At 41.0% G+C, this 22,956-nt stretch overlaps 1 protein-coding gene across 3 annotated transcripts in view; it reads right to left on the reverse strand.

Moving 5' to 3' along the window:
• Nucleotides 1-3,417: 3,417 nt before the first annotated feature.
• MCC (MCC regulator of WNT signaling pathway) overlaps nt 3,418-22,956 on the reverse strand; it is a 230,775-nt gene continuing 211,236 nt past the window's right edge. For all 3 annotated transcript variants that reach the window (XM_055698403.1, XM_055698402.1, XM_005441623.4), the window contains 4 exons: nt 20,312-20,518; nt 19,238-19,335; nt 7,959-8,081; nt 3,418-6,901 (listed from right to left, as the gene is read on the reverse strand). In XM_055698403.1, coding sequence (XP_055554378.1) covers nt 6,721-6,901; nt 7,959-8,081; nt 19,238-19,335; nt 20,312-20,518 — 609 coding nt within the window. In that variant the 3' untranslated portion in view covers nt 3,418-6,720. The remainder of the gene's footprint in view (nt 6,902-7,958; nt 8,082-19,237; nt 19,336-20,311; nt 20,519-22,956) is intronic.

Consider the following 22,956-nt stretch of genomic DNA (forward strand, 5'->3'; position numbering starts at 1 on the left):
GAATGCTTGCGGGTATGGGGTTATTCAGATTATGAATGGTCATTCAATATTCTTGAAATTAAAGAACTCATGGAATAAAAAGACATTTAACAAAAAAAACTACAAATGTGTGTGTGCTGGGAATCTAGTACTAGTTTGCAGTTTCTAGTAGTACATAAACTCTCTGCTTTAGTGTGAAGTTTTTAGCATCTCTTTCACAGAATGCTCTAAACTTTGAACTTGGACTGAAGAGTGATCTGCCTAATTGAATGATGGATGGTCTGTGCTGAAATGCTGTTAACTTCAACTTCTTGATGTACATGCATGCCTTCAAAAGTTGCTGTGAAGTCTGGAAACAGTGGTAGTGGGAAGAAGAGGGGAAATAGCTTTATTTATTGCACATTCAAAGTATTTTTTTAACACAATATAAATTCTTAAGACCAAACTTGCATAAATAGTTCCTAATAATATGTTGGGCCTAGTCACTGTTCCAGGCTTCTGTGCTGTGCTCTAACCTTCCTGATTTACAGTTGGTGATTTGAGGACAATATGGTGTTTCTCCTTCACTGTTACAAATGTAATAGTTCCTTTTAAAAACAAGGCAGGCTTTAAGTTTAGCTGTAGGAATAGTCTGAGATTTGCTCTCAGTCTACAGTTTCAGACAAGAAATAAATTTTTTCTAACTTCTAGCTACTATAGTAGCATTGCTTTTGTTGATCTGCAGTTTATAGCAGCAGTCTTGCCATCCTGGTGTGAAGAGCAAGAATCTACATTAAGGAATCCAAGCTCTACTACCCTGTGGTGCAAGATGGTGGTGCTGCTCCATGGGTGACTGGCTGTTCAGTTGTTGGGTCAGTGGCTGTTTAATCGTCAGCTACCTGTTTTTTTATAAATTCTGAGCAACAGTGTTCTTTTTCAGCAGTAAAGTCAGGTGCCTTCTCTTTTTAAATCGGGAGGTGATGTGACAGGAACCTAAAATGTGACAGGAAGCTCACAATCATTGCGAACTTGTAGAACAGCCTCTCTTGATTTTAAAATCAGTTTATTTACAGAAAATGTCTTGCACTTAGTGGTGCATTTACATGGTAAATGTAAATGGTGCAAAACTGGTACTTATGCATGTCACCATAATTTCAGATTGTTTTTGTTATTACAGTATTTCAGCTTTTGAAGCAACCAAAATTATTTAAGATATGGTAAATTTCTACAAACTAACTGAAGGTGTTTTTACAGTAAATTAGGCTTGGAATGTCACTACTCTAGCGTAATAGGTTTTTGTTCTTACGCATTTATAGCAGTAGTGTAGTTCAAGAATGAAATTAGGCTAAATGCTAGTATTTGCACTGTTCTTAATTCTGTACATAAGCACTGATAGATGCAGTAGGACTTGTGCTGTGTGTGCATTTCACTGCTTCAAGTAGATTGTCAAGATGACATGTAGCAATTACGTTGGCCATATTCAAGATTATACAAGAGAAATTATTCTGGATTAGTAGTAGTACATTAAAAATAAATGCTTGGGGTTTTGCTTGTCTTTTTCTTGAAAGTATTGGTTAAGCTAGACTTAACCTGTTGTATAGATTCAGCTTTACAGAAACCCTTACCTTTAAATTGTTCTCAGTTCTGGGATACTTTTGGGACAAAGTAAAATTCCTCCTTCAACACTTACAGGAAAAAAGGAAGCTTTTAAGTAATTATCAAAAGTTCACAGGGTACAGAATGTTTAAATTTGAATAGGTAAACTATGAAGTTTACTGAAAAGTGTTGAATATTTTGTCATTATTAAATATTGTTGATCAGAAGAACTAGCTTCTAGTTTCCATTATGGGTTACAGCTCAGTGCCTTTAAGAAAGTGGTTATAGCTCATGCAGCATTAATAGTTTTAAAACAAGGCCTTCACAGCTTTTTAAGAATAGATCCTGGAAAGTTGGTTCTCTACAACACACTTCCCACTATGAGAAACTGCAAAATTTTTTTAAGCATGTTTGAGCAAAATTACTCAACCAGGGAGATGAACCATTTAAACCTTACTGGTCTGGATACATATTCTTGTTATGCAGGAAAGGTATACAAAACTGCATGATAAAGAGCTCTCAACAAATATTTCTCAAGCCTATACTTAAACCAGGATCTTTTAAGTTTTACTATGTCTGCATGGCACTGCAGTTGATCGAAGCTGTACTCCAGCCCTGAGGAGCAGTTTAGCTGGGCTTGCAAAGCACTCTTCACATTAAAACAGCAAAACAGACTCCACAGAAGAAGGTGGGGTCTTGTTCATTAATTGTTACATAATGCTAGATTGCTGTATGTGTTCCAGGATGCAGGCTGACTCAGGTGTTGCTGCCCGAAGATAACACTTACCTGTGCAGCACTGCATGCCTCACAGAAAATAGCCAGCGTTACTGTATAGCTCATGTGTGAAGGGATATACAGTCTTCCTGTTTGTTTAAAACTCAAGAACTTCACCTGTTTCCCTCAGTGATATATAAGTGGCATATTGGTGCTAATTAAGTAGAAAGTACTTAGAGCTAATAGCGTTAAAACCATGTGAAGTTACAGATTTTATTCTATTTCCATTATGTTATCTTGAAGAAAGTTTGCATTAGTCAACTGTTCAGTTTTAGTAAATAAAATCTGTAATTATCTGTTAACATCTGCTGTACTGATGACTGTGATTTTGTTATTCATTGATTCAGGAACTGAAGCACAGCATTTAAGAGGCTATGACTAAACTGACATTTTCTTCTCTACTGTAATTTTTCTCTAAAATTAAATGACTTTATGCTGAACTTCCTGAAGTACTGAAGTATGAATACAAGCATTGCTGATCAGTGTGGAATGTAAAGCCTGTGCTGCAGGTACAGGTTATTCTTTCACTGTAGAATGTTTAAATGTTGCCTTAAGCCAGTCAGCAGCACTGATTACATACAGTGCCACGAAGAAAGTACTATTTTTTGAAGTCAATTGTAAAGGTGGACAAGGGGCCTACTGAACAGAATGGAAAGAAAAAAAAACCACCACCATCAAACTTTCTTAAAAGGTATTATATGTACTGGAGAAAGGAAGAATGTGAACTTCTATCAGTGCTTACAAAGTATTTACTAAACAGCAACTTTTTTTGTATTTTTTTGTCCATATAACTTGTTATTAAAATAACTGGACATGTGGAAACTTTGTGTACCCTTCTGTTTCTATGAAGTGTTCACTGAAGCTGTACTGGCAAGTACTGATGTTCCTGTGCTCAGGTAAAACCTGTGATCAGATCTCCAGTGAGTTCTTATCAACTTTCCATGTCCCTATTACGGGAACTTGCCTGATGGTGTCATACATTATTGAGGGTTAGATGGTATTTTGGAGAGTGTCTTTGTGGTACCTTCAAGCAGACCCATTCAACAGTAAGATGATTAGGTATGGTAAAGCAGCCGCCAAGGCAAAGAAACAGCATTAGAAATTTATTCAGAATATAAGAACATTTGTAAAATAAGTATTATAAATGCCTCTGTATAAATAAATGCCGTTTTTACAATTCTATATCAAATAAACACAAAACAGCTATATTACAGCAGCTAGGAAACTAAAAAGCAGCAATACATTTAAAGCTAATTCAGTAAGGGGAAAGTTTCTGAAATTACAATGTATGGCAGAGTGTTAAAGGAGGAGAAGATGCTAATAAAACCAGTAGAACAATACTGACATTAATGCAAACAGTCACATGTGCTTTGCAATAGCTAACAGTACATTCAAGCTGGTGAAGATTTATACATTTAAAATACTTTTTTTCTGGACACACTGTGAAATACAAAGTTTCATGCACTCTGGTGACTTAGAAAATAAAAACCCTCAACACTAATAAGTGAACAATTTAGGTTCTGTTGGCAAGAACTGCCTATTTTTCTTGGTTTGCAATGTATTATTTCTGCAACAAGTGTTAAGTGAGCTAGGTTGCTGTGATTCAAGGTGATTTGCACATGTCTATATGCTGATGTGCTGGTACTTCAAACAGTTGCATAAAAGTTTTTTTGGCAATCTCAGGGTTGGTGCCATTTTAACAGATGCACTGAAACTGCAGCTAATTGTTAACATTGAAGAGTTTTCACAGTAACAGTAAACCTTTCACCACTTCCCTACTGGCCTTCTCCAGTATGGCAACAAATGAAGCAGTAGCTGCTTGCTTAGGCAAAGCAACTGGTGGTCTGGCAAACCAGCTACTGCTGAGACTGTATGGTACCAGTGTTGCTTTTTCTTCTGTAAGCCCTTATGGGAAGAAAAGAGGAGTGGCTTACGTTTACTAATGATTTGTAAGTTGCTCTAAAACACTTCTAGAGCACAGCTGGCAGGGAAGATTTCAGTAAATGTAGAAAAACAACATTCACTTCATGCAGAATCAGCAAATCTTTTAGGCTTGAAAAAGGCACTGAGAGACACTACAGCTTTTATGTCTTTAACTCCAGGTGCAACTTATGCTTTCTAGATTTGTAGCTTTATTTTAAAAACAGGTTTCAATGCAGATGTTTTAAGCTTCATTGTATTATGTTTAACAGCTTCTCTACCTACCAAGAAATAGAAAAAAAACTGAACCTAAGAGGAAATCCAATGCAGCAGTGGTTTCTAGTCACCTTAAGTGAAAGGTATTTCACGTGGAGAGTTTGAGATGACCTCAAGTTACATGGGTGTTTCAGGTGCAAGAAAACAAAACTGTAACTGCGTAATTTTGTATTTCTTCAGAAACAGGTGTGATCAACTACCCCAGAAGCTTACAGCAAAACCCCACATTCCTGTTGGTGAGAAACTTGTTGGCCAAAAAAAAAAACCAACCGAAAAAAAAAAAAGGGAAACACTATAGACAGATACTTGGGAAAACCATAATGATAGTAAGAAATCAGTGTGCCTGCCTGCTCCCTCAACAGACTGGTTTGCAAAAATTTCCATTTGCATTATAAATAAAGAAGGGTGATTATCTTGAGAATGAAGACTGATCAAAACCAGTCCCAGGGCATCGCTACCTACAACTTAACTTTGAAATCAGCACTGTTTTAACTTGCTATCACAATCAATCACGTGTGATGTTGGCTTTGTAGCTGATGTATCAGATGCTAGAGAAGCAGGAATCACTACTGTAAGATAAGAAGAAAACAGCAGCTACGGTAATTAGAGATGTTATGAACACCAACCACTACAGTTTCAGATGTAACCAAAACTTAACAATAATGCCGTATTCTGAACATGAATTCCCACAACCATTTTGACTGCCTGGCCTAACCCAAGAGTAGACAAAAACAGTTCAAGTCCTCTAAAAACACTTCCTTAGCACTAGAAATCTGAGGAATAAATGAGAGAAGTTACCATAATTCTAAATACACTAATAAAACTTGAGATGCAATTTGACATGTAAAGCAAAAAGGATAACAACTGAAACCAGACTTGCTTGAAAACGGAGCCTGAAAAATACAAAGCAGAGGTGTAACACAGTTACAGGCTAACAAAGCGAATGGAATCTAGTATGGCATGTTAAACATGGAAGCTGTTTTACCTACTTGGTCAAAAAGAAGCAAATTCTGAATGAAGCAGGTGCAATGGCAGACTCCTGTATTTTGCTCCCTAGAGAAATCAACCTGATTGCCATGCTTTGTTTAATGTTCATTACCATAATAGGCCAACATTTTCAATTCAGTCAGTTTGATAATACAGTAACATCATGTGACTTAAGAGAATGTTAGCAGTTAACAAAAGAAAATCTAAGAAGCTGTATGAAAACTTCACCATTCACATTTTGTTTGTGGCTGTATATCCATACACCTACACATTTATAGTTTTGTGCCTATGTATTTAATATTAAACAGGTACATTCCTAGTAAGTACCTTTTTTGGTCAAAACAAGTATGAAAAGAAGACATTCTACCTCTTGATCACAGAAAGCTGTTATAAGCACTATACATGTGACAAAAATGGCCCAGCTTCTTAAAGAAAACATTGGCTATAATGTATTAGCAAGAAAAAACAAGTGTTTCACAAATTGCAAACACCATGCAATAAAAATACTAGGACGTTTCCTATAATTTCTTACCCAACATTGGCACAGACTACCTATCTGTCATGGTGAAACTCACAGTCTTTAGTCCTCTTACAAACTGTAAGAAAGAAAGATACCATGTAGTTTTCAGAGATGCAACTAGGGTTTCTTTTTTTTTTTTTTTCTTTCCTCAAAGCAGAAGGAGTTTTCCTACCTGATCTGCATTGTGAGCGACAGTACTGCAAGTACGGTGCAAAAATCCAGGCCAGCCTATCCCCTTTCCACTCTGCAGCTGCCTATTTAGTCGATTTAACCACAGCAGCCAGTCTTGAGGGTACAAGACAGTTGTGCGCAGAGGGAGCTCAAGGAAGACTCAAATGACCTCCAAACTCCCCAAATTAAAACCTATTAACATGAATTATTTCGCTATGTGACACTGTCGCCCATGGGACATAGATAAAATGGAAGAGAAGCTGTATGAGTATAGACATAATGACACAGACAACATACATAATTATAGCATGATAATTCAGGCACTGCCATTTTACATTATGAAACAGTCCTTAAGGTTAACACTTAAATTATCCCCATGGCACCTCTCCGGGATCCCAGAGAAGGTGCTTAAATGTGTCAGTGTTGACAGTCAGAGCTTTTAGTGTTTGAAGCTACCTAGAAGTCAGCCTCCAAAAGAAATCTGTAATGGCACTAAGCATCTTTGAAAGAGATGCACTTAAAGTGAAGTTTCATTGGTGTGTGGTCTAGAGTTCTCTTCCTCTAGTAAAGCTATTCTTTGCTTGAGCATCCTTACTTGTGTTTCATGTCTCTCCACCATGGCCATCATTTGCGATTCCAGTTTCTTCAGCTTGTTTTGATGCTTTTTCTTTGCTTTTTCATAAGCTGCTACCAAGTTGCTGTTAGAAATACAAGGCAATACAAGGTCAATCAAAAAAGCTTGCTCATAGCAAATGCTCCAAAAATTCACCCCAAAACCCCACCTTCAGGGAACTCCGAAGTTTGGGTGCTAATCAATGATCTTCCTAAAACTTACTAGTGCTTTAAAACACATTAGATCCAAATCCAGATCAATGCTAATCTATCTTTTCTAGGGCAAGTACAGACATTTACCAGTAACCTGGTCAGTGAAAGCATTTTTAAACATGGTTCAAAGAGCCAGCTAGAGGTTGCTGGTGATGACCTCGCAGAACACTTATTTGTGATATAATATTAAACATGTTATGATTTACAAAAACATTGCATGGCCAGAATCTGCTTACAAAATCCAGCAGAGATTTTGCATTTTCCATTTGAAAAAAATGAACAGCTATATTCAGAGGATGGCATCTTGTGCTAACGTGTCAGCTGCTGAGTGTCTTCTGTGCCTTCACCTTGACTCAGTAGGAAAGCTTGAGATGGGTACTGCTCCTCACCAGAAGGGCTTTCAAGTATAATTTACTAATGAAAATTACATTGTGAGTGATAAGCTCCTTGCAGGAAGGGCAGCTGCAGTCCACCATGTTCTCAGTCCATCCAAACACAGTGCTAGTAAAATCTATTGAGTGAGCAATAAAATCTGTGTGATTATCAAAGCCAGTTTATTAATAAAGAGGCTGGAGCCAAAGAAAAAGGAGCAATTTTAAACAAAGTAATGGATTCATGAATCTGGCTAAATGGAGGTTTTTGTTTAATAATAATGCATTTATTAGCAGCTCAGTTAAGATTAACCTGTTTTCCCCGCAATTTGTTCTTATCTATGTAGTTTTAGTGTCCTGCATGAGAGGTTTATACCTTTCCCATCTCTACCTACAACCTTAAAGAGTCAACATGTGTGAACACAAAGATCCAGAAACTGCTCATTAAGGTAGGGGGAAGATTACAGTGCATTACCAGAACAAAGCAGAAAAGAGAAAACCCAAAACAAAATAAAACCCCAAAACTAATGGTGCATCCATCTACCAGTAGATCCTGTACCTGTTTGCCCTTTTAAGGTCATTAACAAATTCTGCAGACTGCTGATGTCTGATTTCACTGCTCTTCGTGAGTCTCTCCAAAGCACTCACTAACTCTTGCACTCTAGCTTTCAGTTTCTTCTCCCTAAATCAGGAGAAAAGGAGGGAGAAAACTATTTTCCAAACAGGAACAGTACTTCAGCTTGAAAATGCATGAATGGTTGTCTTGTACTGGGTTGACAGGCTGAAAATGTTTTCCTTACTACTACTTGGATAATACAGGAGGTAGTTCTAACATTAACCTTCTCTACAGATTGGTATTTATAACATTCACCATTTTAGGTTACAGGATCAGAGATGCAGCAGACAAAAGAGAGAACAAACCTCTCTGGTGGATCATGGTCTTGTATGTATGTATCAAATCACATTAAGAAATAATTACAAAGATACATTAAAAAAATATTAAGAATACCACACACACGCCACCTACTGTGTGAGATAGCAAAGAAAAACAGATAAAATTTTAATTAAAAATAGCATACCATGATTGCTATTAAAGATCATTGACTAAACAAACTTCTTTTTACTTAGAAATTAATATAGAATCATAGAATAGTTTGGGTTTCAGGGGACCTTTAGGCCCATCTTAGTCCAACCCCCTGCAATGAGCAGGGACATCTTCAACTGGATCAGGTTGCTCAGAGCCCTGTCCAACCTGACCTTGAATGTCTCCAGGGATGGGGCATCTACCACCTCTCTGGGAAACCTGTTCCAGTGTTTCACCACCCTCAGAGCAAGTCCATTGATTGCAGTTACTGCCTCAGATCTACCCGAGTAATTTATACTACAGTCCATATTACAGTAGGTTGCTAGGTTTTTTTAGGAGCCAGCAAATCCAGTCCATGTGGCAGTAGCAAACAGAAAACGTTAAGGAGAGAGGAGTACAGACAGAAAAGGGCAGGCACAAGAAATACAGAATAAGAGAGCGCACAGGCATTTTCTTCTATGATGTACTTTTTTTCTTTTTTTCCAAATAAGCCACAGTAGTAAGGTTTAAAATGTTGATAAAGTTACCAATCTGACCAGTTAAGAAACAAAGACTAACTACATGAAGCATGCCCCATGAAAGTAAGGTACCTTATAATTTGTGTTAGAAATATCTCCATGAGGGAAACAAAAAGCAAATAAGGCAGAAGTTCTGGGGATGGGTAAACATCACAGCTTGGGGTTTAAGCTGGCTTTAAAAAGCATTTCCCACGGCAGGTGAGCATGTGGCGGGTGCTTCTTCGTGGGGAGCTCCCTGCTGCATAGCCCACAGCCCGCTCCTATATGGATATATGACCATCCCACCTCTTGTGCAAGGGTTCCGATGTGGAGACCTGGGAGCCTGTCTCTGTGACCCATCCTCTAAGCACAGACAGCCCAGAGAGAAAAAAATCAGATTTGAAAAAAAAGTGTGGGTAAGAGTGACACGGAGCTGGACTAAACTGGGACAAAGTTAGATCTTGCAGTCTCAAATCTTCGGCACTCTGCCTGTATGGAGGCGTTTGACTGTGTTTTGCTGCCTAGAACTGCTTTGCAGTGATTCCCTTTCCCTCCTGTTTCTGTTGCAGTGCTTCTAGGTGAGTAAATTGGATTTCACTTCAATAACGTGACTACAGGTAGCTCCCACATAAGCTCACCGAGACTGAGCCCCACGGGAATGAATACCCTAAAATTTGTGAAGGCTTCCCCAGCTCTGCACAGACCACACTGGATGCTCCTCAAAACCCATCTCACCAGCCTGCAGTTCCGAGGCTGGTCTGGCAATGGCAGCATTTTATAACCAGAGACGAGGACAGCACATGTGGCACGTTCCACTGTGCTCGGCTTCAGCAACAGAAGGGCTTTCACAAAGTCAGCCGGGGAAATATTCCAAGTTAGCAGTTTATCCCAACACGCTGCAGATGCTGGTTTACTGGCCAAATTAAAAAGGATATAAGAGGGGCCTTTTTGATGAAGAACCGTAAGTATTCTTTAAGTGTCCTTTCATTAAAGTAACACGGTCTCAGTTTTCAAATTGTGCAATCTTTTTCCCTAGCAGCTAAAAGCTCACTGCCATCCACCCCAAATATAATATTATTATTTTTTTTAATATTCTATCTTAGCAGTCAGAAAGACTCAGCACAGTCTACGGTCAAAATCTGTGTTCTGCAAAGAAAATGGGAACAAAAAACATTCCAGGTTTTACTCGCAATAGAAGATAAGTAAGAACAGATCAGACCTGGCAAAGGCAAGACCCATTCTCTAACATGTGCGTGGCACTATGACATGACAGAAAAGAGTACGGCAAATTTAGTGCTTGTCTGCTCCAAAGGAAGGAGGCTCTGGGGAAAGCTCAGCAGCACTGTGACCTAACATGAACAGCAAGTCCAATGGAATAAACTTTCACAGTATTTGGATGGGGAGAGAAAACCAAAAAATCACATGAGGTTGTTTTAACATGACTTGCAAGAAAAGGTATAGCTGTGAAAACACTGCCTACAGTTCCATGGGAGAGAACCCTGCAGGGCCACAGTTCATTGCAGATGAGGTCCTTAACACAGCTGCTGTAACAAAAGCTGTGTGGAAAAGAAACACTGTGGAAAGACTTGGAGGAACTTGTTGTGCATGGTAAAATCTGGTTGCTGCAGTGACCATTACCTGATAAAACTGTTACATCACCTTTTGTCTGTTTTTACACTCTCACTTTTCAATGAGTCATGTTCAGTCCAAACTCAGCTAAACATCAAGAGGTATTTCTTTACATTTGGCCTACAACATCCTTGTCTTGCTGCTTGCTGAAGCTACAGATCCAGCAGAGTGGTAAGCATCCTGGTCTCCAGGCCAATTAAACAACTTTCAGATGCCATCTATCTATCTATCTATCTAACTAACTAAATATGCAGCTGTGCATAATCCTTCAAAACTATAGAAGCCTCAGATTTATATTTATACCAGTAAAACACAGATATTACCTGAGCTGACATGGTCCACACAGTTCTTTCAGTTTTTCTTGATGCCTTGAAGTCAGTGAAAACAGCACCAGCTACTGCCTACTCCCATCTTAATCTCAGGGAAAGCAATGGACAGTTTGATTGCATGTGCTGAAATGTCCCAAAATCTTACAAAAACACCACACAAGGATCTACTTCCACACTTGCAGTTCCCAACTTAAATCATGCCTATCTAAATATCTTTACATTGAGGCATTTCACAGATCAAGTAACACCTGTGTAGACACACACTGCAGCAACAGTAAAGGCACAGTAAATACCTTGCTTTAGTCTGGGAAACAGGGATGCATATACACTTGGTTAATGACTATTACATGCAAAAAACTTGTAAGGTTTTCCCTGGAGTGTTGCACCTTCTATTTTAGTAGGAGATGAGAGACCTCAGAGCTGTACCTTACTGGCTGACCAGCAAATGCTCTATCCCTTCGTAAAAATAGCATGCCTCATAATGCCAGCTCTTCCCACTTCTCTCCATTTCTGTCACTAATTACCTAATTTTGGACAGAAAGAATTGTCCTTATCTGTGTCTCTCCAAAACCAATTGCTTAGTTGGGCAGTGATAATGAATCCTGAGGTGCTATTTATATTCCTCTAATGCATTACAAGGTTAGCTGTCTTTACAGGATTTCTAGCACCACTTCACTTTCCTGATTGCTGTTATAAATCAGCAGGATATAAAGAATCAGCTAGTACAGGCTTAATATAACAGAATATTTTAAAACAATAGTCATAGTCATATGCAGCATTTTTCCAGGATGAGAATGTGTCAAAGCTGTGAAGCAGGGATGGAACTGCATTTGACATTTGTGACAACCACATGAACATCCTCTCGACAGAGACTGCTGTTTGGCTGTGGCACAGCCTTCTGCTGCCAGTCATTCTTCTAGAGTCTGAAGACCAAACTCGCACAGAAGCTTACATGCCAAACTCACACTGTTGTCATGCCCCAGGGCTGTAATACAGACCAGTATGGATCCTGAGAAAGCCTTGATGTGTGTATTTTGATAGGAAGAGGGAAGAAGCAGGAATTACTTTTAGGAGAACACAATTTTTGTGAGCCCACAAGTCACAAGTCAGTTGGACTGCACAAGTCAGCACAGCTTTTGCTCCCAGCAGTTCCTCTTCCAACCGGCTACTGCCGCTGGAGCTACGGGAAATGCAGCCACAGCACCTTATGCGTGCAGGCAAAATGAGCATGTATTCCTGGAAGCGGGAACAAGCTCACGATCCGAGGGCATGGCTTGCTTCCAACACAAGGGCCCTCTGCCGGGGCACTTCAGAAGTCAGCTGGTGAAATCCTTGACTGCTCCCTTTCCAAGGAAAAGCTCGGTCTAAGTGTATTTGGAATCCTTCCAGCCTGCTCCAACATCTGCTAAAAGCACTTTGCAGTGGGACACCTAATAAGCTGGTAACAAAGACTTTTGATTTGTATTTTCACAACCAGAACACTCAGTGTGCAGTTGCTGAGCAGTTTTCAAGGGCTTTTTGTTTCAGTTACAGGCTGGTTTGAATAGGAAGGCAAGTGGACAGGGACTAACGTTTTCTCTAGTTTCAAGGCTACCACCGCAGAGAGCAGGGAATTCTGCCAGAGCCATAAAGGAAACTATATAACATTGGGCACATTTCTGCAAGCTTCTGTCAATTTGGCCTCCACCCAATGACACCATGTTTGGCCCAGAATAATTTAAGCAAGGTCTTGTGCACCTTGGATTTTCCCCTCCTGTCTGGGCTTTTCCAGACATGTTCAGGTTTCATATGCCAGAAGTCTTCCCAGGCAGGTTTTCCTGCCCTTGGTTATTTCATTGAGAATTCCCCAGTGCTGCACACAGGAAGCTGCTCTTCCCTGGCACATAGAAAGTTGGTTTTTCCGCCCCTGGCTGGGCGTGTATACAGCTAACTCCCCATCTTGTGAAAGCACAAGGTATCGCCCCTCTGTCCGGGGTCAGGAGCACCCACAGCCCTTGCCAAATCTGGAGCAAAAGAGGAGTAATGAGCTTTTTCCACATTGTGGGGTAAGAAAGCTTCCCACAGCCAGACAGAAGAGCCGGGGGCCCTTGCAGCCCGATTATGCTATGTCTTGCCATCCTGAGAAACATCCTTCTAACCACCTGGTAGCTGGGTAGACCCCTTCAGGCTCTGGCTCTCCTCTCACAGTGGTACCATCAGCTTCAGCTCAGCATCTGCCCCTGAGCTTCACATACACAAAGCCCTGAGGCAGCAGTGGGGCAGCCAGCCCAGGGGGACAGAGACCCCAGGTTTCCTGGGCATAGGTACACATGCAGGCTGGCCAGCCTCCCAGCATGTGGGGTTTGGGGAGGGGAGGGGAGGGAGAAGAAGCACCCCCTGCATGGCTCCCGCTTGGAAGGGCAGACACACACCTTCCATCCCATGCTTGCCTCCTAGTCCCTTTCCTAATATCCTCCTGTTGTTTTAAGGCTGACATGTTCCCATCACTCCCCTCTCCACCTTTTCCAGTTCCAGATGAACAGGGTGATGCATGATTGTTTTTTCTAGGCATTTGACTACTCTTCTCTCAGGAGATAACAGCTGGACATTTAAAAGGAATGTGGGTGGATAAATTCTCTTTTCATCAGCAGTTTAAACTAACTTCTTACACCAGACTGGCATGCAGAATCCTCAAGCCAATTCACATCCATGCATGCCTCACTGGTCTGGCTTGGTCTGCTAAGGGAAACAACAAATATATATTAGAATTTTTTGAAGAGGCAACAAAACAGCACTATGCCAATGCCACAAGACCTCCCCAGGCATCAGTGGGCTTGAGAACACCCATGCTGCCTGCTACCCATGCAAAGGCAGCCTTTTCTGATCACAGAGAAGACAGAGGGTGCTTTAAAAAATGCTCTGCTGGTGCAAGATACTGTATCGCTTTTTTGCTGACTGTCAGATGCTTGGAGCAGATCTCAAAAACCAGAGGGTACCACAGGCATGTGCTACTCTGCCAACAGCAGGGAGACAGGCCAGGTGTGGTCCTGGAAACAACAGGCTGGCAGCAAAAAGGGAGAACAGACCTGGAGGGAGGCACCAGCCTGTCTGCCACACTCACTGCTGAAACCTCCCACCCAGCTTTGCCAGCCCAGCCTGGAAGCTCTTCAGACCCAGAGCTACTTGGAGCTCCCTGTGATGATTATATCCAAGTGCACAGCAGGTCAGTGGTTCAGATAACCATGCAGTGGGGTAAGGAGGACTACTTATTCCGTATCAGAAACAGAGAAAAAGAAAAAGGATGGTAATCTGTGATGCATGTAGAAAAAAACAGCTACCCGAGGCACTTCTGAGGAATCTGTCCCTTACATCACCATGAGTCATTTCTCTTCTTGCTAGAAGGTTTCTCTCAGTGGGCCTCTCCGGGGGCAGGGAGGGGGGGGAATTTCCAGAGACAGGACATGCCTCCTGAACCCCCTCAGGCAGCCAGGGGAAACCACAGCAGGAGACCGAACAGTCATAAAAAAGACAGACTTCCCTGAAATTCACAATGATTGCAATCCATCCTAGTCTCTGCCTTTCAAATGGATGTAATAATGAGGGAACAGAAATAAGCAAAGGTAATTGACAAAAATTGACAATAGCACTGGAAAAGCTCATCACTAGCTCCTGAATACTAACCCCTGCCTCCTTCCCCCCCCCCCCCCCCCCCCCCCCCCCCACTTTTAACCACTGTTCATCCTGTACTTTGGCCAAACAGAAAGAGGATTTTACTGATTCAATTCTTAAGAGTAATTTTAAATCTGAATTATTTCAATATGATGTGTTTTAGGGGTTTTCTCTTTCCATTTCCAAGACTTGGCTTTACTGATGATCAAGACAGGCCTGAATTTCAGAGATGCTTCTACTGACTCCTGGACCCTGTCATCATGAAACAGTGTGGACCGTGAAAACATGCCAAACTAAGATGTTGACACATGAAGTTTGTGGAAATTTAAAATAAAGAAAGGTGGCTTGATTTATCTCTGGCTGACACTGTGTCAGGGAACAGTCATGGCCCTGCCTCTGCACAGCCTTCTGTTGGAGCGGTTGCTCTCACAGAACGTGAAGTTTGGCACACCACAGGGCTGCGGTCCCTGGGCAGGCGTAAGGACCTAAGACTGCAAGGAACATTACTGCATCTCAACAGACACACGGAAGCTATTGCAATAGGATGAATTTTCTATGTCATACTAGGAACACCTGCAGTTTCCACTTCCAGAGAGGCAGGATCATAGCCCCATGCGAAATGTACTTTTTGTTAAGAGAAGAACAACTGTACCAGTCCTACTAGTTACCATCCTTTTTGCTCTCCATGGTGACTTCCCAATTAGTAGCACCACTTACTAGGCTATCTCTCAGTTTAAAGAGTCATCGGGCAGGGTAAATATATAGCTTCTTTGTTGTGCTGCCAGATGGAAAGTCACCCTCTCGTGAGGGAGATACTGAAACATGTCTAGACTGACATGATTCATGTAACCCATTCACAGCCATCATAATTTTGTGCCAACTGGTGACCTGGCTGAGGTCTCAACAGTCAGTCTTGTCACAAGGTATTTTGTCTGCCATGGCCCTTATCTAGCATTATCGGATCCTTCCTGCCCGAATATTTAATGCTTATAAAGGATTCTCTAAATACATACACAAAATATAACCCTACTCAGAGAGAAGAGCTATCAGCAACTGGAAATAGGATGAGAGTCTGCCAGAGAACCTCAACAATCAATGTGTTTCTAATAAGGCACGGGGAGAGGAGAAGTTTCAGTCTTTGCCAGCTTGCCCATTTTTCACAGAACGAAAGAACTTAGCATAAAAAAAGAAAACCATTATTATCAACCTGCTAAAACAAGAGCATTTCCTATCTGGGATTCTTACTGCTTCCTTGCTGCTGTGCTGTCTTTAATGCATTTATCACCTACTATATACCTACTAAGTTATAAAGTTGTAAGAGTCATCTACAGTGCTCCCTCCCCCTGCCACAGCAGAGCGGAACACACCAGCAAGGAAGATGTCAATTTAGGGTCTCCCTCAGAGACTTTGTAATGTGCCTGATTTTGGGGTATTCAACCAGATCCTGTCTCATAAAACTGGCCACTGGCACAATCACTAAGGTGTCATGCCAGGCCATGAGCTGCTATGAATACCTTTTTGACCTTTGAAGAATAAAGTTATTTCCCACCAACAACCTCATTTATGGATGTGTCAAACTCAAGAGGCTTCAAGTCCATTGAAATGTTCCATCCTTCCATCAAGAAAGGAGAGAGGGGAAAACAAAATTGCTAAAGACTGGCAGAGAGTACTTATGCTTGGCTGGAACAGGATGTGTTTCTAAATTAGTGGCCTTAGCCTCCAATACCAAAAATTTGGTAACCTCGACGTAATTTTTACCACATGGAATCTGCAGATAATTTACATTTCTACTAATTAGCATAGTAGCCATGGAAAACAAAAGCAATTTCTGTGGAAAGCCCACAAGATGGGTTTTAATGCTGAACACTGCTACAGGAAATCCCAAGTCCTACTAGAACAAATATGTTATGAAACAATACATTTTGCTCCTGCCTTGAATATCTGCTGATGGCCGCTACCACTGACAACTCAGGGAACTTCACAACATGCTGCTGGATTCCCGATTTATAAGAAAATCCACATCCACAGAGAGAAGACAGGCTATCTATGTGGATGAGCCTGTTGTATTGCAAAGCCATCTGCAGACTACGAACAAATAAAATGCTTCCAGACCACACCAAAATCCAAACCGTAACTGCATCCTGCGGTTTTATTTGGATTTCCCTCTACTTCAATTAACTCAGAACCACCTGACAGTTCTGTAGCAACAGAAGGACAGAATGGGAAAGCAGCAGAGGGGGGAGCTGCCAGGGCTTTCATGTCTGTGAAGACAGGATGGGGAGGGGGACATCAAGCAGGGCTGCTGATTGATATCACACTCTCTGACAAACAGAAAGACTCATAAGCGAATGTTATTTTGCCCCTATCCTTGCAGCTGCTGTTCCCTTCACCAGTGTCTACTACCTGGAGTAGTAGTAACAGACAGGTCCAACTGCTGGACGTGTGCACTAATCGCAAGCAGCACTGAAATATTCCTGAATGTTGGCATTTATATATTGCCTCCAGACCACAGATTCAGTGTGCGATATTCACTTGTTTCACAACTCTCTCCCGCCCCAGCAAACACAGTTACTGGGCAAAATATTTTTTATTTTGAATTCTGGTCCTACTTCTTTGGTGGGTGAGGAGGGTGCTAGGGGGGACCCACCCAGCATCTCCTGGTTCACACACAGTGCCAGCACTTGTTTTCCCAAACAAGCAGGAAGAGCATGGAGCAATCAGCATGTGCTAAGTGCAAAGAGTTAAATCCACTTTGTCCCTAAAGATATTACAGTCACTTCAGACTATTCTGTACTGTTGTAGCACTGGCAGAAAGAAAAAGGCACTTTGAATATTTTTAATTCGTGGACCCATGATGCTACAAATTACATTGTGATATCTGAGGCTCCATTCATCCAGTACGGCAGTTAGGAACTGCTGGTATTTTTTAGCACAGCTGTGGCTAAACAGGTTGCAGCGAGCTTTCTCCATGTGCTAGACAGACCTTCTACCAACTTTCAGCAAGAAGACTTCAGGATAAGGAGATTAAGCGTTCAGTCTGATTTGGCTGTCTCATTGATTAGGGAGAAAAACACCCTGTCCACACAGCTGTGAGAACCATGCTTGAGCCCCACTGGCAGTAGCAATCACATTTAATACAGTCACATTTCCATTACACAGAGAGTCTTCGCTCCAAAATTTATGTACAGTTTAATCTGATTATTTTTCTTCCCCATTTCTGCCTGACAAACTGTACTTGCTAGGTCCCTGGCTGGAAATCCATGCTAATCAACTTAAGGCCTAGTAGATAAGGCAAAGTTTTTTTCCTCTGTGTTGTCAGCAAACCACATTTCACAACTATACTCAAGTCTCTCCCAGCTAGGGTCACTGGCTTCATCTCAAAATCCAAGAGCAGATAACAAGAACATGAAAAAGGAGCAGCTTGAGTGAAGACAGAAAATGCCAGTGGAGCTGCTCACACCAGGACTGGAGTTGGGGGAGGAGGGGGGTGGGTGTACGGGAGAGGTCAATGGCTCTATGCAATGTTTATGCAAATTGCTTTGTTGAGGAGTTTTATCTGCCCCCCCCACCCCGACAGTTTTGATTATTATAACCATAGAATTTTGTTTCCTGCATCAAGCAAACTAAATACTCAGCAACTGCCAGACTATTAAGCAAATGGTATGAGATGTATTGATCCTGCAGTAGTAACGATCTTACATTTTTACATAATGCCTTTCAGGCTTAAGTGTCCCTCAGCAGACTACAAGTTGCACCTATGAAAAAAGCACTTCAGAAATGAAACACCACAGTTGCCTGAGAGGACATTCCAGCATTAAAGAGGATGCAAACACCAGAAAAGCAAAATACACTCTGCCCAGCCAAAAATCTTAGTAGCATTTTGGACACATTCTAAATACAATAACCAGATTAGATATTAGATAGTCTTAGGTGGAGCAAGTTCTGAAACAACTATTGAAACAAGGAATACCTTTGTTGTGAAGCTTAGCACACAGCTGGTGCTGCAAAATCTGCTGCACAAACAAGTATCTAGTCAATGTATAACTGTACTGAAAGCTTTGGCTTAAAACCTGGCTGTTGATAAAAGCAGTTTGTCAAGACATCAATTTTCTCTCTCGTTGGAAAGCTAATGCTTCACACAACAATGTCATTTGTAATTGAACTGTGGCTCTACTTACATACTCAGGAGGCAAATGCAGCATACGAGTCACCAAAATCACTGCAATTCCCACTCCGGTAACTCCTCCCCAAGTTCTAAGCTGTGACCAACCTTTTTAACCTCAGATGACACTTCAAATCCTGTCTTCACTGAAGGTTTTCTGCGTGCCCTCAAGCAAATCATGTCGCTGCTTTGTGTATCTCATTCTTGCCTGCATATAGACATTCCTGACATTTTGAGGGTTTCTTAGGGATACAATTAATCTGAATTTTAGAGAACCTCAAGGACAATGGAGCTGAGCACATGTGAGGATTTTAATCAGCTGAAGAACAACAGCAAAAGATGGGGAAGGTTAGAAGAACTTTGTCCCTTTTCCTTTCCAGAGGAAAAATCTGTGATTTTAAATCTTAAAATCACTTGAGGGTAAGAGCAAAGGCTCAGAACAAACCTTTGCCCAGGACCTGCAGAACTCTGGCGAAGGAAGCTGCTTACCGCCTAAGTGCGTTTGTCAGTTCAGCAGTCAGTTCACTCTCGTTGTACGGTCTCAGCTCAGCTAGTGTTAACGGTGTTGCGGTGCCATCACTGCATTCCTGAGAAACGAGGAAAGGCCATCTAATTTGAAGTTACTTACAGTCTTAAAGGGAAAACTGAAAACCTCTGGGTTCACAGCTACTTTTAAAACGGAGGTGAAATAAACATCACAATGTTACAACAACATGGCAGTGTATCAACATAGCAAGAAATGGACTAAACCCATTAACACTTCACAAATCCTTCTAAATGTTTCCTAAACCACCATAGGTCACCCATTTGCAGAATTCTGCCACCGTATGCATATCTGCAGGTGCCTTACATTACTTTTGACACCACACTTGAAACAAAGACGCACTGGATCAAACAATTCATATGATGCTTTGCCAGAAACAAATAAGACAGTTACAGACTAGCTCAGCTCTGGGTTTTGTTTTCAAACACATAACTGAGGTTTTCTGGGGATGCAGCAGTAAAATAACAGGATTAAATCTTTTCTAGGTATCGCTATTTCTTCATACAAACCACTAATGCAAATGCAAATATCTGTTTATTTTGCATTATACTAAGGTGGGAAAAGTCTTCATTCTCAAATCACTACAAACTGACTTGGAAAAAGAGACTCATTACAATGTTCTAACAGCTTCATAGAAACGAGCCCTATTTTTTCATATCTTGTGTTTGGAGTAGGGGGGGATGGTGTTTTGCTTAGACTCTTCCACTGTTTCTAGTGGCCAGAGGCAAGACACAACACATGCAACCACAGCAGCTTGTATGCTTGTCAAGAATGGCTTTGTGGTATGCCGCCACCCCCACCCCACCCCAGATGACCACCTCATTTTAGCCCAGGCTTAACAGTAATTCTGCAAAGTCCTCCTAAGTCACAGCACAGCAAGAAACACCTAACAACTGGAGAAGAGAGGAGAGACATACATACAGACAAGAGGAGAATAATTAACTTGCTAAAGGCTGCTATAGGGAAGGGCACAATAAATTTTGTTTATGTGAGTTTTGGAAACTTGTTTGACTCCTGACCTTGCCCAGTTTGTCTTTGCTTCCACTGCTGGTTGAGCTGAGGGACCTCATTCTCTGCTCTTTTTGCTCTTCCACTTCAGACTTCAAGTGCTCGATATGGACGAGGTAGGCCTGCTCCTGGGCCTCTCGAGTACTCAGTTTCAATTCCAGTGCCTTCTTCTCCTTCTCCAGCAGGTATAGCTGTGCCTTGAGCTCTGCCATCTCCTCCTGTTGAAGAAACATTATCAGCATGCTGCTTCATGGGTTTACACACCTAAAGGAAGGCAAGGTTAAACAAGGTTTTCATCTATTCCTATTACTTGAGTGTTCTTTCCATGGAGAACACTATCAGCATTCAGAAGGCTTTTTATAATCACACAGAATAACTTGCCAAAAGACCAGTATCTCTTGAGACTGAGTAAGATGAGCTGCGCTATCTGTTAATCAGCCTCAGAAATCAGCTCAGAGGCCACACAGCAGCTGATGTGGTCCTGAATCTGTAGTATCAGGGATCTGAGAGGGTTGCCAGGGCTGCTGAAACTTCTTTGGTTCTACCTTGCCCTAAAACAAGGTTAGAGACCACTGCCCTAAAACAGGAATGTCTGATTTTCTTGCCAAACAGTTCCCTAAATGCCAGATTCCAGTTTCTTATTGATACGTAAGAATTACAGTTGGTTTATCTCATTACAGTGGAATAGGTTTGAGGGACGACGAGGACAGCAAACACTACCACATATTCCCGCCTCGTAATACCAGCCTCTGTGGTAGAATGAGTTAGTAAAAAAGGCCGACCGGGTACGGCACCATCAGACGTCCATTTTAAATCTTCCACGAGGGCCAGAATCCCAAACTATAGACAACTGGAGGTTGACGAAATTGCACTCACTTATATACTTCCATAAATATGATCCACAGAAGACGGGCACTAGTACTTTGTGGAAAGAAGGTAAATTCTGAGACGTAGCTCTTGCATGCAATTCTTCTGCAACTCTTAACAGTTATGACAGGGTTGTCAACTATTATAACACAACAACAGCTATTTGGGGACAGACCTCTGCTTTAACAGCGGCTCGGAGAGTGGCTGGACAGAAGCGTACAAACAAGGCATGAGTGCAGTGACCCACCCCCTTCAGCACTTGCTCCCAGCCTCCCATGAAAAGCAGCTGATGGGTGTCCTGAACCAGAAGGCTCTTCTGTGTTTAACACTTCAGAAGAGTTTCTTCCATTAAATGTCTAGTTATTTTCTGGAATGAGGAGAGACAGTATCCACAAAAAACTGAAAGAAATTGTCCTAAAACATAATTTTATGTTAAAAAACCAACATTAAACAAACTAGAGACCACTAAAACAAATAAAAACCCAACCCAGAATCACGTTCTCACTGTTGAGCGTGCTGTGCCCTAAGTCACATCAAGGGTGAACACTGAGTTTATGCAGCTATTTTCTGTATTACAGTCCAGTTCTAGACTAGTTCACTAGTTACACATCACACAGATGTGCAAATATCTCTGAAAGATAGAGGCTTCTTGTTGTGTGGCCAGCTGAGGAACAAATCACTATTTTTAAATTATTTTTTAAAAAAACCGAATATATTCTAGTCACAAAAATATCAGAGGTATCTTACTTTATCCTTCAAAAACAATGCTCTTTGTATTACATCTTTTATTAACAAAGATTAACAAACTCAAATCTTGGCACATATTTAGGCTAACTTTCTGTAGCAGATAATACACATTCCTACCAAAAATTTGCTGTCTGGATTAAGTGTAAGCAGTGCACACAGGTGCAGCACAGTTACAAACAGCATAAAGTAATCACAGGTAATCATTGGCTTATTCAGAATCACCAACCATGCAAAAATAAAATCCGTATCCTAAAACCCTTCAGGCTTGGAAAGGTTTGTATAAGCTTTAAAGCCATTTATTTATTCATCTACTTGTATGTGAAATGAAGGTTAGAAACATAATCCGTTTCATTCAGTGCGGTTTACAGAAATTCAGTTGTTAGGCAAACTTACCATTAATTTCCTTTGTCAACAGTAAAAATGTAAATAATACTGATAAATAATGATGGGCAAATTTAGTTATAGGAGTTGAACTGGATTGTCTGGTATTCTTAAATGTATGCATTTAGCTTCTTAAGCCTCTATTTCTAAAGCCATTAATCTACTTAGCCTGCTTAGTGAAGGCTAAGCAGTAATTTGAGCAGAGTATTTTGGCACTTATGTAAATAAAGATACTCTCCACAGAGGACTATCTGTGTGGGAGGGTCATGACAAGATCTTCCCAGGCTGGAAGCTGAAGTTAGGCAAAATCAGGGACAGTCTGGATGCAAAAGGACAGTTATTTCCTAAAATAAAAAGGTGAATTTAACCACTGCAACAATGAACCTGTGGATCTTTCCTATCACTTACTAGTTTTAACTTGAAGACTGAATGTTTGCTTGTACTACATATCCTAGCTCAAAATAAATTTGAGGATCAACAGTTAACTCCTTTGTTTATGAAGGCAGTAAGCTTGTATCATCATATATGAATTCACAAGTGTGCATCCTGTCCCAGAAGACTTAACTTGGACTCTGAAAGCACCCCTCGTACATTAGTTTTCTCATGTCAAGACAATGTGACTTTGAAGTACAGAAGCAAAGACAAAGGAGGGGAAAAGTGG

The sequence above is a fragment of the Falco cherrug genome, chromosome Z, assembly GCF_023634085.1.
Source record: "Falco cherrug isolate bFalChe1 chromosome Z, bFalChe1.pri, whole genome shotgun sequence".
Taxonomy (NCBI): domain Eukaryota; kingdom Metazoa; phylum Chordata; class Aves; order Falconiformes; family Falconidae; genus Falco; species Falco cherrug.